This window comes from Perissodus microlepis, chromosome 5 (genome assembly GCF_051167445.1).
Source record: "Perissodus microlepis isolate ML-2025 ecotype Zambia chromosome 5, ASM5116744v1, whole genome shotgun sequence".
In the NCBI taxonomy this organism is placed as follows: Eukaryota; Metazoa; Chordata; class Actinopteri; order Cichliformes; family Cichlidae; genus Perissodus; species Perissodus microlepis.
Window position 1 is genome coordinate 15,180,768 of NC_140465.1, and position 14,110 is coordinate 15,194,877.

Consider the following 14,110-nt stretch of genomic DNA (forward strand, 5'->3'; position numbering starts at 1 on the left):
GCTTGCTTCTGCTCAGATGTGCTGAGAACAAAGAGCCTGTTTTCTTAAAAATGTAAATGATGTGACTCAGGATTTCGACTCACTGACAGCTGAAGACATACAGTACTTTCAAAATATTTGCAAGGTTGTGTCAAAACACTGTCACTACTGCTGCAGCAATGAGCCAAATTTGTATATATGCTGCCATACTTCTGTCTTTAGTGTGTGCGTGACGCAAATATATTAATTTTCCTGCACACATTTACACTTCGTCCTTGCACCTGATCTATCAAAACCATTTTACCTCCTGTGTGCTAATAAGAAACAACTGTAACAACGGCCGTGACTTGAATGTCCACATCATGTGTCCATGTCTCAGGAAGCTGATGTCAGCTCAGGGTAGATGAAATGAACAAACAGAGAAAAAGAAAGGTGAGGCAGGGAAAGGAGAATTGGGAGAGTGAGAGGAGAGTTGGTGGTGGTGGTTTGGGGTGGGGGGTTTAGGCAGAGCTGATTTTCTTTCTCCAATAAAAGCGACAACCCCTCCTTGTTGCTATGGCGACCCCCTCTCTCTCCCTTCCTTTCAGTGAGCTACCACTTATCCTTGCTGCCTTTCAGTCAGCAGGGCATGTGGGTGTGCGTGCTTTTGTGTGTTGGCTCTTGAATGAATCAAGCAAATGAAGGGGAGAATCATTAGAGACCTAAGTCAGACTATGTGACATGCGCACACACACACACACACACACACACACACACACACACACACACGCTTACATGCGTGAATACACACGCACACACACACACATACACATGCACACACGCACACATGAATACACACGCACACACGCACACACACACACATGAATACACACGCACACACGCACACACACACACACACACACGCATGCATGTATTATTACACATTCGTAATCATCATTTTGCAAAAAAAAAAGCTTCATACTTTTCTGTTGGCTGACTTCTGAGTTCTCTTCTTTTTCTCACTCTTTTTTGGCTCTTTCGTTATCACAGCATATTCTGCAGGAGCGACTCGCTATCATCTACTTTCTTACACAACCATCTGGCTGACTTTCAACCACAACGCACCCACTCAAATTATAATGATAAACACAGCACTATGTAAATGTATTTAACTTTTACTTCCTCTTTTTTTTAAACAAGCAAATTATAAGTGATTGGAGGATAGCCTCAAATCCAACTTTCATGTCACCACTGGCTGTGTTAAAATGTACTTAGAGGTCTAATATCAGATTACAACACAGAGAAAAGCTTTGCGACTACTGTTCTAATCTTGTTACTCTTCACTTCCCACCTTTAATAACCTCTCTAAGTGCTAAAACAAAAAAATGCACATCCTCATGTAAGTTTTTAACGGCTCCCACCAACGTTTGACCCAGTGCAGACTCAGGATGTCACGTCCCTGAACTTTTAATATTTAAAGCATGCATCTAAAAACTGATGGATTTTGGTGTGAGTGGTCAGGGGGTAATCATTCTTCATTATATTTTCTGTAATATAATACTGTATATGGGGACTGCTATTAATCTGTGGTCTCCCAAAAGCATGATCTGACAGTAGAAGTAGTCTAAGAATCCACTAATGGATTGCCATAAATATGGATGATCCTTGCAGGATGAGATGGGTGCTCTGATCGTGCTGGTGGAATATTTGCATGTATCAGTACTGGCTTTTTTATTAAGTCGTGCATTTCTATTTGAACCCACTGTGGTTTGTACTCTGCATTTACACTAGTGGATATACATTAAAACTGATCTAAGTCACCCTATGTTTGGCTATGTTTTTGTTTTTTTTGTCTCAGTTCTTGAAGAAACTTGTCTTTAGAAGCTAAATGCTGCTACATGTTCACCAGTTAGTCGCTAATTATGTCTGTCTGCTATTTGGTGCTTGTTAGGAAGGAAACTGGGAGGGTTTTTTTGGCGGGTTCAGTGAAAACAGCTCCTGACAGAGACAGGGAACGAAGAAAGATAGTCATGGTCTGGAAAGAAATTGAAAAAGTGATGTCAAGAAATGTAATCCGCAAAGCTTCCAGTTTACAAAGTCTAAAATGGTTTGTCCACAATATGGAAAAAGAGGGGCTTTCTGATTCCCTAGCTTAACTGGTAACTTAAATGATCTGCATAAACACTATACAAACACATTATATAAACACTATTCTTAAAAACAGAAAACTCTTGAAATTTAATATGGAAACATTGTTTGTCTGGAAACGGGAAACAAGAAGTCTTTTATTGAAAAATGTTTTTGATGACCTATCCATACACCCTGACCTCCTTGCTGTTTGGACTTGGTAACTGTTTGTCTCACCTCAGTTCTTTAATCATGTCATATTCACCCTAAAGGGTGCCCCATCAAACTCGTTTTATATCATGTGCTGCTTAAATCCCAATTTCAGCTCAAGTGGGCCAGACCAGTTAAGCTAAATCCAGTAAACGATTTTTTAAAAATGCACCTGCAAATCTGATTTTACAGGTGGTTTACTAGAATTTGTTTACTTGAATTTCCTGCAGTGCACTTTCAAAAATATGTTTCAGTTTTTTCACATTATGAAGACACGCTGCTGTAGTAATTTAAAGAAACTCATTAGCACGCTCCATTGGGCTTTCACTGTAAGAAATAAAGAAATTAATCCTCTAATTAAAAAGTTTTTTATGTCTTTTACTGTTAAATTTAAAAAACTTAATTGTTATTTAATGGAATATCAATGCTAAGAAATCAGTTTATTTTCTGGTGTATGACCATGTTTTGTGTCTTAATAAGAAAGATGACAGAAAAACTAAAAAAAAAAAAAAAGTGTCCCCTCCCTCTTTGAAATGCTCAAATTTTTTAAAGCCATACCATGGGCCAGACTGGATTCTCTGACAGGCTGGTTCTGGCTCATGGGCCTTATGTTTGACACTCCTGCTCTAGATGGTGCAACACACTAATTCTTCAGTGTCATCAGGGGGTGACCAGCCTCACTAAAGTATAGCAACATTTTTGACAGGTACAAGTACACAGCTTATAGCGCACAGCATGCATTTATACTTGTCACTCAAAACAGCAAGTGTGTGTATATGACTTTAGACAAAGCATCTGGCTGGATAATGAAAACTGCTCTCATTTTTTAATGTTATAGCTCCTTCTGTAATGAAATCTTATACTTAAACGCAGTACTGTTATGCCTGTGACTGTTTGCTGATACTCATGCGTACCAGTGAAACCACAAATCCTGTTTACAGATTAATCCCAGTTTGACTCCTGAGGATGAGCTTTCACCTTTCCTGTTGTCGCTGGAGTCCGTGTTAATTTAAAATACATATTCTATGCCGAGATGTGATTAGGGACCAATATTAGACTTGCTTAAGTCATGCTGTTTGAGCTGCATACCTCTCTGCTCATCAGCGCACTCCATTAATATGAAAGGCAGGTTTTGGTTTTCGAGTCACATTTACTGTCAGCACTCAAATGCATCTCACTGCTGTAACTGAGGGTGCTATATGCAAAAAAAAGACGCCACTTCAGTCTCTGTCTGCTTTGATTTTAAACCATTTATATATGATATACTATACACTGCACGCCTCATTTGTATTGCTGAAGCCTGGAACATGCTACAGAGTAAACATTTATACTCTACCCTGTTTTTTTAGTCTATAGCCATGCCAAGTATTAATATATATATATATATACATATATACATATATACATACACTGCAGTAAGTCTCAGAGCCTCTCAGTGTCTGCCTCCCTACTGGACTAAATTATTGTTCTTTCAGACATAAATTATCACCATAGCCACCCCCTGTCAATGTGACATTATACAGAAGCTGTTTACAGAGCCAGTTCAGAATCAGCCGTGTAAGGATCTGATACCAGAGCCATAAACACAGTAAATGATGCTTTTCTTTTCTGTCTGAAGTAAAGATTTGTCCCCCTGGTGTTTTATAACCTCCTGTGCATGACCTGACATTATAAACAGGTCTTTAATGCACACATGATGGCAGAAAACTAAAATGCCACTAGGGGCCAAAGAAAACTTCTCATCCAGAAAAAATGGAGCACATGTGGCTTTCTATCAGCTTGTGGAAAGAAAATGAGAACGAGAGAGAGTGAGGCAGGCAACAGAAAGAGAGGTGGAGAAATGAGAGGGGCAGAAGCACTGCTGCAGAACACCTCATCTCCTCTCTAGCTGGAGGGAGAGAGAGAGAGAGAGAGAGAGAGCGATAGAGAGAAGAGCAGAAAGATAGAAAAAGAGAGAGAGAGACTCAGTCTTTGCCAATTTTCTCTTCAGCCCTTGTGATAGAGAGGGAGCTGGGGAAGTGATATTTCAGGAATCTTAAGAGATCAACAAACGTGCGAGAGGGGGAAGGACAGAAAACTCGGCATGTGAAGAATCTGCAGAAACAACGACTGAAAGCGAATGGAGAAGGGAAGAAACGACAGAGAATGAGAGAGAGATGTAGTCTGTGCTTCTGCTGCGGTAAGATAAAATATGTTGTATTTTCTGAGCAAACTGGACACTGTAGCACTCACAGAAGCATGTAGTTGCTCTTGCACACATGCAGCTGTGGTGGATGCATGCATATTCACTCTGAATGAAAGCGGGATTGATTCAGTAGTCATGGGAGCAGGTGTGTGTGTGTGTGTGTGTGTGTGTGTGTGTGTGTGTGTGTGTGTGTGTGTGTGTGTGTGTATAATGAAAAAGCTTGAGTGTCTCTGCAGGCAGAGAAGGAAAATAAATGATGAGTTTGTGTATATGGGTGTCTTAGTGCTGGAAGAGATTCAGCTGCAGAGCAATGCGTGTGTGTGCGTGTGTGTGTGTATTTTTTAAAGTATCTGCATCCAGCACCTCTATCTCTGTCATACCACCCCTCTTTCCTGCTCTCTAAATCCTCTCTGTCTCTATTCCGCTCTGTTGCAGTGTCCCTGTGTCATATCTGCACTTACCAAGCAAGACGTATATGCAAAGACTATTTGACATGAGCATGTGTCTTTTCTTCATACAAATCACTCTTTGTCTTGCAGCTTCATTCAGTCTCTGCCTGGCTTCTCTCAAACTGGAGAGTCCAAAGGAGCCCAAAGGAGAGACGTGTTTGACTTTAACTCCCGGAGAAGCTTGAATGCGACTGATCTGATATACCCCGTCCTTTTAATCTATGTTCTTCTCCGTGAAAACTTTCAAAACACTGATTATTTGACAGTACCCTTAAAAGGAAAGGCAGCCCCTTGTAATTCAGTACCCCACATGCAAAAAATAGTTTTGTAATATGCTAAATTTGAATCTAGCATACCTCACTTTCTTTCATTGAGTTTGTGTGAACGAGTATGTGTCTACACACGTCTCCTTTTACATGTTCTTTTGCTAATTCTGCATTAGATTTAACAAAAGTCTTGTTATTCAGGTAGACAAGTAAGAACTTAATTGCATGCAGATACCTGGGTGCAGAGTTTACTGCCAGTGCATCAAGCAAAACAAATACATGTGCTAACACATTTTTCTTTAAAACTGCCGATACAAAACATTTTGTTTGCTTTTTGTGTGTCTGTGCGGGTTTTGTGAGTGCAACCATTTGCAGAAAGAATGGTAATGTGTACCATTAATCTGTTTTGGTGGGACATGGACAGATGTAATGCCAAGCTCCAAGCACATAAGCTTTATCTAACAATTCTGAAAAATACGTATCATTTTCTATTCTTTGAAGACTGGCGTGATTTGAAAGATAGATTTTGAAAACTGTTGCAATAAAACTCATAAATACATAAATGGACAAATCCATAAGAGCTTCTACTGAGCCTGAGTCAATGCTTTTATTTCTATTAGGAGCACATTTTGCAGAAAGCACCGATACCAAATAATAACTACACTGGCATTTAAGTAATGATACAGCCAGAACAGACGACACATCAGACAATGAACTCCAACCCCTTTTTTTGTTTTTGGCAATGTGTACTCATGACAAATGGTTATTAAAAGTAATCAGTGGGTTTTATTGTTTTGATTTTGCATCCCATGATCCTGAGCCAAGAACATAGTGTGCTCGTAGTCCCAAAAGGCAACCAGTAGCATAAGATATTCTTTGCAGGCGTGGTTAAAGGGAAACTCCTCTGATTTTACAAATCGAAGTGTGTTTACAGGCCTCCAGGTGTTACACACCAGTAGTTTCACACATAAAGTCCAAATAAGCTGTACACAACTTTTTGTGCATTCAAGAAAAGCCAATCGTGTGTAGCTGGAAGAAAAAGCCTGATCATTATCTTGAAACTAGCAGCTCGAAGCTACAATAAATAGCTTTTGCACTTAAATGTTGAAGAAGAAGAAAGTATGGATTAAAAGTGGTATCTCTTCATCTGTGGTATTGATTGTGAGCATTTTTTTCACTGTCCAGTTAAACTGGAGGAGCACTAATATTCTTTATGAATTAATAGTGAGACAGCTTATGGTAAGGTGGTGCATGTACACATGTACACCGATTTTAATTCAAGTGTCAGTGCAGCTGTTTTTTGCGTTGTGTTTTTATTGCCCTTGTTTAGTCGGGATACAGTTATATGTGGGGCTTAAATGTGAATCATAGGAGTGTACAGATCAATGATGAGCACTAAGAGATAAAGAGTGATAAAGAAAAGCCCACAGATTAGCGATGAACTACAGATGAAAAGCTTTTAGCACATATTGGTCCCTTTTGTTTGTTACGATACATGTATTGTGCAAGTCCCCGATAAATAAACAACAAATAGTGATTAAAAATTATTTATCCATAGTCAAAATTACAAGTCCTCACATCACGAGCCCTTTGTATACACCTATCAGCACGTTGTTCTGCTCTCCTGAAACTGCCAAAATTGCTATGAGCTTTTGAGAGCAAATGATAAAAAATGGAGGACATCAAAATTAAATGACAAATCCATTATTGAGCAGGTTGCTTGTAAAAAGATGAGAGAGTGGAGATGAAAGCGAATGGCTGATAGAAGCGTAAGAAGAGCCCCGGGAGGTGGGAACTGCTCCCGTGTCGTTAGCGTCTCAGCTCAGACACTGACTTACACTTTGCACCCACAACAATTGTTTCACAAATCTTGCATACATTTCAATAATATGGTGTTTGGATGCTTATAGCTTTCACTGTCGTCGTAACTGCTCTAAACAGAGGCAGATAATTAATTTTATTGCTTGATAGTAATTTGGCCGACAGACATCAGCTGTACATGATCTTCTGTTAAGTCAAGAGACTGAAGCCTGTAGCGGTTTGGATAGGAAAACTCTGCAACCGTGATGAAGGGGTATAAATTCATCTAAATATAAACAGTTTTATTATCACGCAGAACAGAAGTTCTTGTGTAGAACACCTTTAAGGCAGACGTAGCAGTGCTTTCATCTTTTTTAAAGTTTACTTTATGTGGCAAAGTTATAATGGCATCGTCTGGGTTTAGACCGGTAATCTGTGAGAATTGCTTTCACGTCAGTTTGGCAGTGGATGTGAAGTCTTCTGGGACAATGAAGGCATGATTGTACGACCAAAACAGGAGACGAATAGTGCTTTTGTTTTCCCCGGCAGCTATTTGTAATTTTCCCTAGGTAGCTGAAATGGTGGAAGATGGATAAAATTGTGGAAACTCTGCTCATCAGAAGACAAAGAGCTGAGAGAAATAAGAGAAGGGGAAGAGCGCGAGTGACGGAAATGGAAAGCAAAGCCTTGGACAGGCAATCACTTGATGGATTCACTCTGGAATTTAAGAGGGTTCAACAGCAGTAGTCCAACCTGTTGAATATGTTGTGCTCAATAGGACTTGGAACTAGTGATTGAGCCCACAAACCTGTCAGGAAAGTGTTTACCGAGGTCAAGTGAGCTCAGGATCATTTTACCAGAGATTTTGACACAAAATTCAGGATTCATCCTGCTGGCCAATAGAAAGATTGCAGGTTCAGGGTACTTTTGCACTGAATGTGTGGTTATCCGTTTCATAAAATACTGGGTGGCCTTTTCTCGAGTACAGTAATTTAGGAGACAGGATTCGACATTCAGCTGATGTTACTTTCACTGGATCACTAAAAGTAACATCAGTGGCCGACTTAGAAGTCAGTTTTGGCGATGTTGGAGAAAAGGTTATCCAGTGACATCTCAATTCAAAGTACTTCTATCAAATCAATTTCTGCTGTGACCACTTCTGCTTTTTCAAAGCGCTTCATCACTCCATGGCGCTGAGATCTGCCACAGGCCTCAGTCAGAACTCTCTGACTCTATGTTTGAGGTTTCTGCCATGATGTAGATTAAAGCAAGGAAAAAAAATCAAACATCTCCCTGATGGTGTTGCAAGCTGGACTAAAACTGCACATTGCCTCATTCCAGTAATTGTTGTCAATATACAGTGTATCCAAAGGAGTCATCATAACACAGAGTCTACACGGGAGATTTGCAAAAATAAATCAACTATGAGGCTAGCCTTAGCTATTATAACTTAAAGGTTACTCCAGAATACTTTGTTCTGGTGAAAATAAAAATGTGAAATACCAGCCAGAGGGCGAAGTACACTGTGACGAGATATGCTTAGATCGGTATATAATATATAAAATGCATATATGAATATGTAGTAATGTATTGATTAAAATGTTTGTGCGTCACGTTCATGTATGTTTGGAGCTTCCTACAACAAATCAGTGTAGCTGTTGTCTCTGCTAGAATAATAAATAACTGAACCCATTAAAAAAGTCCAGAATTCTGTAACTCTGAAGTTCAGTGTCTAAAGGTCAGACTTATCAAAGTAATTCTGTACATTTAAAATATAAATATAATGACTTTTGCTGGCTATTTTTATGCACACTGAAAGTAGTTTTTCTGCGTTTTTTTCATCTATTTGTTGTGGGGGTTTTTTGTTGTTTTTGCATGTCTGCAGTTTTTTATGATTGTTAATATTGTTTGCATGGCGTACGACTGGCTACTTATTTTTACTGGTTCATTTATCACAGTGGGCAGTCACACTGTGTCAGTCAGGCAAAGCTAGTGATTAATGAAGCAATTTAAAGCTTAAGTTTGGGAGCTGATGTAGTCGTCCTCCATCAGTTGTAACAATGTTACCGACAGCAGGAAAATATTTCAGCTATACCTTGTCACCAAGGTTGTTATAAATATGAAAAACATTTTACCTGAAATAAAATGTAAAAACACAAAGGAAATTTCCTCGCTCTCAGCTGCTGTCACATTTAACAACACAACCTGCCTGAAGAGGTTTTGTTTATTTACACTCAGATTGTGTTTGTTTTGCAACATCTGTACCAAACTCCTCAGCCTTTGCCTTTGGCACAAATCCTCCACGTTATAATAATTCAAGAGATTAAACCTCTAAAACTAATGAAAGCTAAAAACACACATATAAACACACATCCACTCTGGAAGTAATTACATCTAAAGTGAATTAAAAAACAAAAATTGAAAAGAAATAATAATTCTAATAATAATCATTTGAGCTTATCTCTTAGGCCTACGGCTTAGGTCATACTTTGCCTGGTTTAAAAAAAATGTCTTTGGTGATTTTCAAGTTAAAACCAGATTTCTAGAAGCTGATATTTCTAAGGACAGCACATAATTTTTCCCACTGTAGGGTGCCTGCAGTTTTGGTCAGCTAATTACCGGCATGATGCTATTTGATGTGTTAGTGTGACGATTTTGCACCATGAATACCGAGCAGTAAGTCTCTTTGGTGTGTGTGTGTGTGTGTGTGTGTGTGTGTGCATTACATTCACTGAGTCTTTCCCTTTATAATCTTAAATACAGAACACTGATATGAACATAAAAGAACCTTGGGGTCTTTTTAACTGTTACATAATGAATAACATTTGTGGGACGCTATGCTCTGACGGGCTCTGAATGTGAAGTACCAGCGTGAAATATTTATGTACATGCTACGTGATTTCATCATTCCTGCATATTTACCCATTCTCCTGCCAGCTGAGATACCATTACAACAGAGCACAATCTTCTCCCTGCTTCGTCTCTTAGTTTTTAATCATCATTCTGTCCGTGTCTAACGGTAGAGTCAAGGCTAAATCTCACACTGAAAAACAGACATTCTCATCTCAGACTTTTTACCCGTTCTCGTCCATCTTCTTTTCTTTATCTCCTCCCTATTCTGCTTTTAAAGCTCTGCCTGATTCTACCATGACCTTGCTATCGCACATGAGCAAAACTGTGCTATATTTAAAGTCTCACATGCAGCATTAACAGACTGTACAAAACAGTTTTTATGCTCCCTTTTCTCTGAATCCCTTTCTCTCTCTTTTGTTCTGTTTCTGACAAACAGAGATCCGCCACACCCCGAGCTATGAGTCCTCCGCTTGTGGTCAGGATGTGAGAGTGATGATGTGAAAGCAAAGGCCGTCATCAAGCTACAGCCGCTGTGCAGTCCCACTTCTACCACTGCAATCAAAGACGCACAATAACACTCTGGTTACAGTAGGGCCTCTGCAAGCTCAGCAAATGGGAAGAAACACATTTCAGCTTTTTAATTCTGTGTGAAACCACCGTTGATGTCTGTCAACATTATAGTCCCTCTTTAATTGGGTGCCACTTTGTGAATGATGACACTAAACCATCTGTCTGATATATACACATAGCTTGCGTGCCTGTTCACACTACAGATTTACAAAAATTGCTGTCCAAATGATTAAACGCACATCTCCATAACAAACTCCTCTCCAGCTCGTCTAAATCACCTGTAAGGATTATGAGGCCGGCTTTAGTGCTTCTACAGTCACATTGTCTCTTGTGTGTGTTCGGTGGTATGTGTGTGCCCATTGTTATGGGCTCCCAACCTCCCGCACTACCATGGCATGTCTCGTGTCCCGCGAGGTGTGTGTGTCAGATCAAGCCATGGTTCTCCCTCGATTCCGTTTACCACGAAGCCCCCACTGTGGACTGCAATGATCTGCTGCTGACTAAGCTCCCATCACCAATACCCCTGGACACGCACACCTTGCACCTGCAGAGCAATCTCCTGTCAGTTCTGGACACTGCAGTGCTCCATGGACTCCCCAACCTCACCGACCTCGACCTCTCTCAGAACCGCTTCAGTCATGTCAGGACTATAACCGACCGTTTCTCCCTTCCCTCCCTTCTGTCTCTACACCTGGAGGAAAACCATCTCACTCACCTTCCTGAGGCTTCTTTTGCATCACTGCCAGCTTTGCAGGAGCTTTTTCTCAGTCACAACTACTTACATTCAATAGCACCTGGGGCCTTCATTGGTCTGGACTCGCTATTCCGTCTTCATATCAACAACAACAGACTCACCACTGTTAACCCTCAATGGTTCAAGGCTTTGCCTCGCTTGGAGGTTCTCATGCTTGGGGGTAATCCCGTCGAGTCGCTTCCTGAGCGTGGCTTTATTGCCCTGAAATCCCTCCGGAGTCTTGTCCTTGGCGGTATGGGTCTAAAAGGTTTGGCTGAAAAAGCACTAGAAGGCCTGGACAGCCTAGAGAGCCTCTCCTTCTATGATAATCTTCTGAGTAAAGTTCCAACTCAGGCCCTCAGGAGAGTACCAGGATTGAAGTTTCTTGACCTCAACAAGAACCGCATCAAACTGATTGGGACAGGAGACTTCCAAGACATGGTTCACCTGAAGGAGCTCGGTTTAAACAACATGGAGGAGCTGGTTTCCATTGATAGGGCCGCCCTGCAGAACCTTCCAGAGCTCACCAAACTTGAGATCACAAACAACCCACGTCTGTCCTACATTCATCCACAGGCTTTCCTCAAGCTGAGCAGGCTTGAGAGTCTAATGCTCAACTCCAACTCACTGAGTGCTCTGCACCAGCACATCATGCTCTCCCTGCCAAATCTTCAAGAGGTCAGCTTACACTCCAACCCTCTGCGATGTGACTGCCTGTTTCACTGGGCAGCCAAGGAGGTTTCTCATCCCCGCATCAAGAAAGACGCCGAAGCAGATGCACAAACTCCCCGAGTAGTGCGTTTCATTCAACCCCAGGCGACCTTATGCTCAGAACCTCCAGAACTCAGAGCTCGCAGGGTGAGAGAGGTGTCCTCAGGAGAGATGTCAGCCTTGTGTCTTCCCATGATTCCTGCCAGCTCCCTGCCTTCCTTCGTAGGGGTCCGTGAAGGCGGCAAACTGGTTTTGCACTGTCGAGCTCTTGCAGATCCACAGCCTGAATTGTACTGGGTGACCCCCTCTGGTCTGAAACTTCATCCGGAACCGATGCATGCATCCAAAGCTTCTTCAGCTCCTCTCCCCTGCAAGAGCCGGAGGACTTCTGAAGAATTCAACCTCACATCTGAAGCCAATACCCCTCGCCAGCAGAATGAAGACAATATTCCCTGTCAGCTCCTCAAACACTACCGGGTACTGCCTGAAGGAACTCTGGAGATCAGCAAGATCAGCGCCAGAGAGGCGGGATTGTATACATGTGTGGCTGAGAATGCATTAGGAGCAGATACACGCAGCGTTAATGTAGGTGTCCATAACAGAGAAAAGAGAAGAAACCGGGGGGCAGCTGCTAACCTGAAGAAGTTTCAATTACTGAGAGCAGATGCCAGGTTCGAGGTGAGAGAGATCAGAGAACATTATGCTATCCTGTCTTGGCAGAGTGGACACAACCTCCCCTCAACCCGCCTGTCCTGGCAAGCCATGTTCTCCAAGGCCCACTCGCCCACATACACCACACGCATCCTTGCTGGTACACAGAGCTTCAACCTGACTCACCTGCAGGCTGGGACATATTACAGAGTCTGTATGCATTTAGGAATCAGTGAGGGCACAAAGCATGCCAGCAGGAGATTAAGAGAGAGCAGAAAGCCTCAGTGCGTTTCATTCAGGACAAAGGATGCCCCTGAACCCCAGCCCAGCCTGCAGCTGAACCCACAGCTGACCTCCACAGCAGTCACACTACTGCTCCTCGCGATCATACTGCTGCTCGCAGGCCAGGGCTGGGACAGTGAGCCCGGTGAGGGGACAGGAAAGAACCATAATACCTCCCATCATGACATAAGGGGTTACAAAGCTCTGATCTTCAATCAAAAGGCAAAAGGAAGTGACGACCCTCAGCCAAAGCAGAGCGACAAACTGCTACTACATCAGAACTGCTGAGATAACTGTACATACTTAAATGCAGTAACACTGACACACACACACACACACACACACACACACACACACACACACACACACACACACAATGTCAGATACACACTTTGTTATTAAGAAGAGGGGAATCATAGCCGTAAAGCCGTAAAGAGAGAGAGAGATTTGTATTTATTTTATATACCGTATAAAGTATATATTGACATTGTTTCTGTGTTAAGATGTGTTGTAAATGTCTAACCCCTAACCAGGGAAATAAAACTGGACAATCAAACTCCTGCTGTACAGTGAGTGAGCACAGGAGAAACAAATGAGCCAGAGCTGCCGATGACCACTGGACCGAAAATAAACAGAGACTGATTCAAGCCAGAGACTTATATTTACCGACTGGAGCAGCTCAGACCTCCAGGGTTTTGTCATGTTTGCCGTCTATGTGTTCCACAGACTGAACTATGAGTTTCTCAAAGCAGATGAAAGTCTGCCTTAAGACCGACACTGAACAAAATCCCTGGTTTTTTTGGACTCTGTAAGTCAAAGTGATTGATGTAACAACCCTTCTGCTTAGCTTTCCAAATCTTGGACTGGGTTGTCCATCTTGCAGTACGCTACATGTACAGCATACTCATCTGGATTCCTCGCCTAACATCCTACATTCTGCTTCAAAATAAAAGTGATCTGAAAGTGATTGTGTTAAATTCTATTTTGAGCTACACACAATAAAATCTCTTTTCCATTTACTCGTTTTTACTCTCTTTTCATTTTCCTGACCTCAAAACAATTTCAAAAATACTGAAAATACACTATTTGATTCGGGTTCGAGGAAATACAGAAAAGTTCCTGCATCAAAATCTTCTTACTGATTCATCTACAGCTACAGCCCCTTCCTCATCTGCATGCAATTATCATTTCTCCACGGTAGAAATAGGTATAATAGCTCAGGATAGATGGAACCTACCAAATTAACACAAGATGCAGTGTGTCCCCTGCTGGATAACAAGTGGAACTGAGCTAGGGTTTGCAGTGTCAGTCCCAA

The 14,110-nt window shown here is 41.5% G+C and overlaps 1 protein-coding gene across 1 annotated transcript; it reads left to right on the top strand.

Annotated features, from left to right (window-relative positions):
* The first annotated feature begins 4,115 nt into the window (after positions 1-4,115).
* Positions 4,116-13,814, top strand: LOC146386903 (leucine-rich repeat neuronal protein 2-like). The gene is made up of 2 exons (XM_084928113.1): positions 4,116-4,474; positions 10,285-13,814. The coding sequence occupies exon 2, from the start codon at positions 10,708-10,710 to the stop codon at positions 13,081-13,083; it is 2,376 nt and encodes a 791-aa protein (XP_084784239.1). The 5' UTR covers positions 4,116-4,474; positions 10,285-10,707; the 3' UTR covers positions 13,084-13,814.
* Positions 13,815-14,110: the final 296 nt, after the last annotated feature.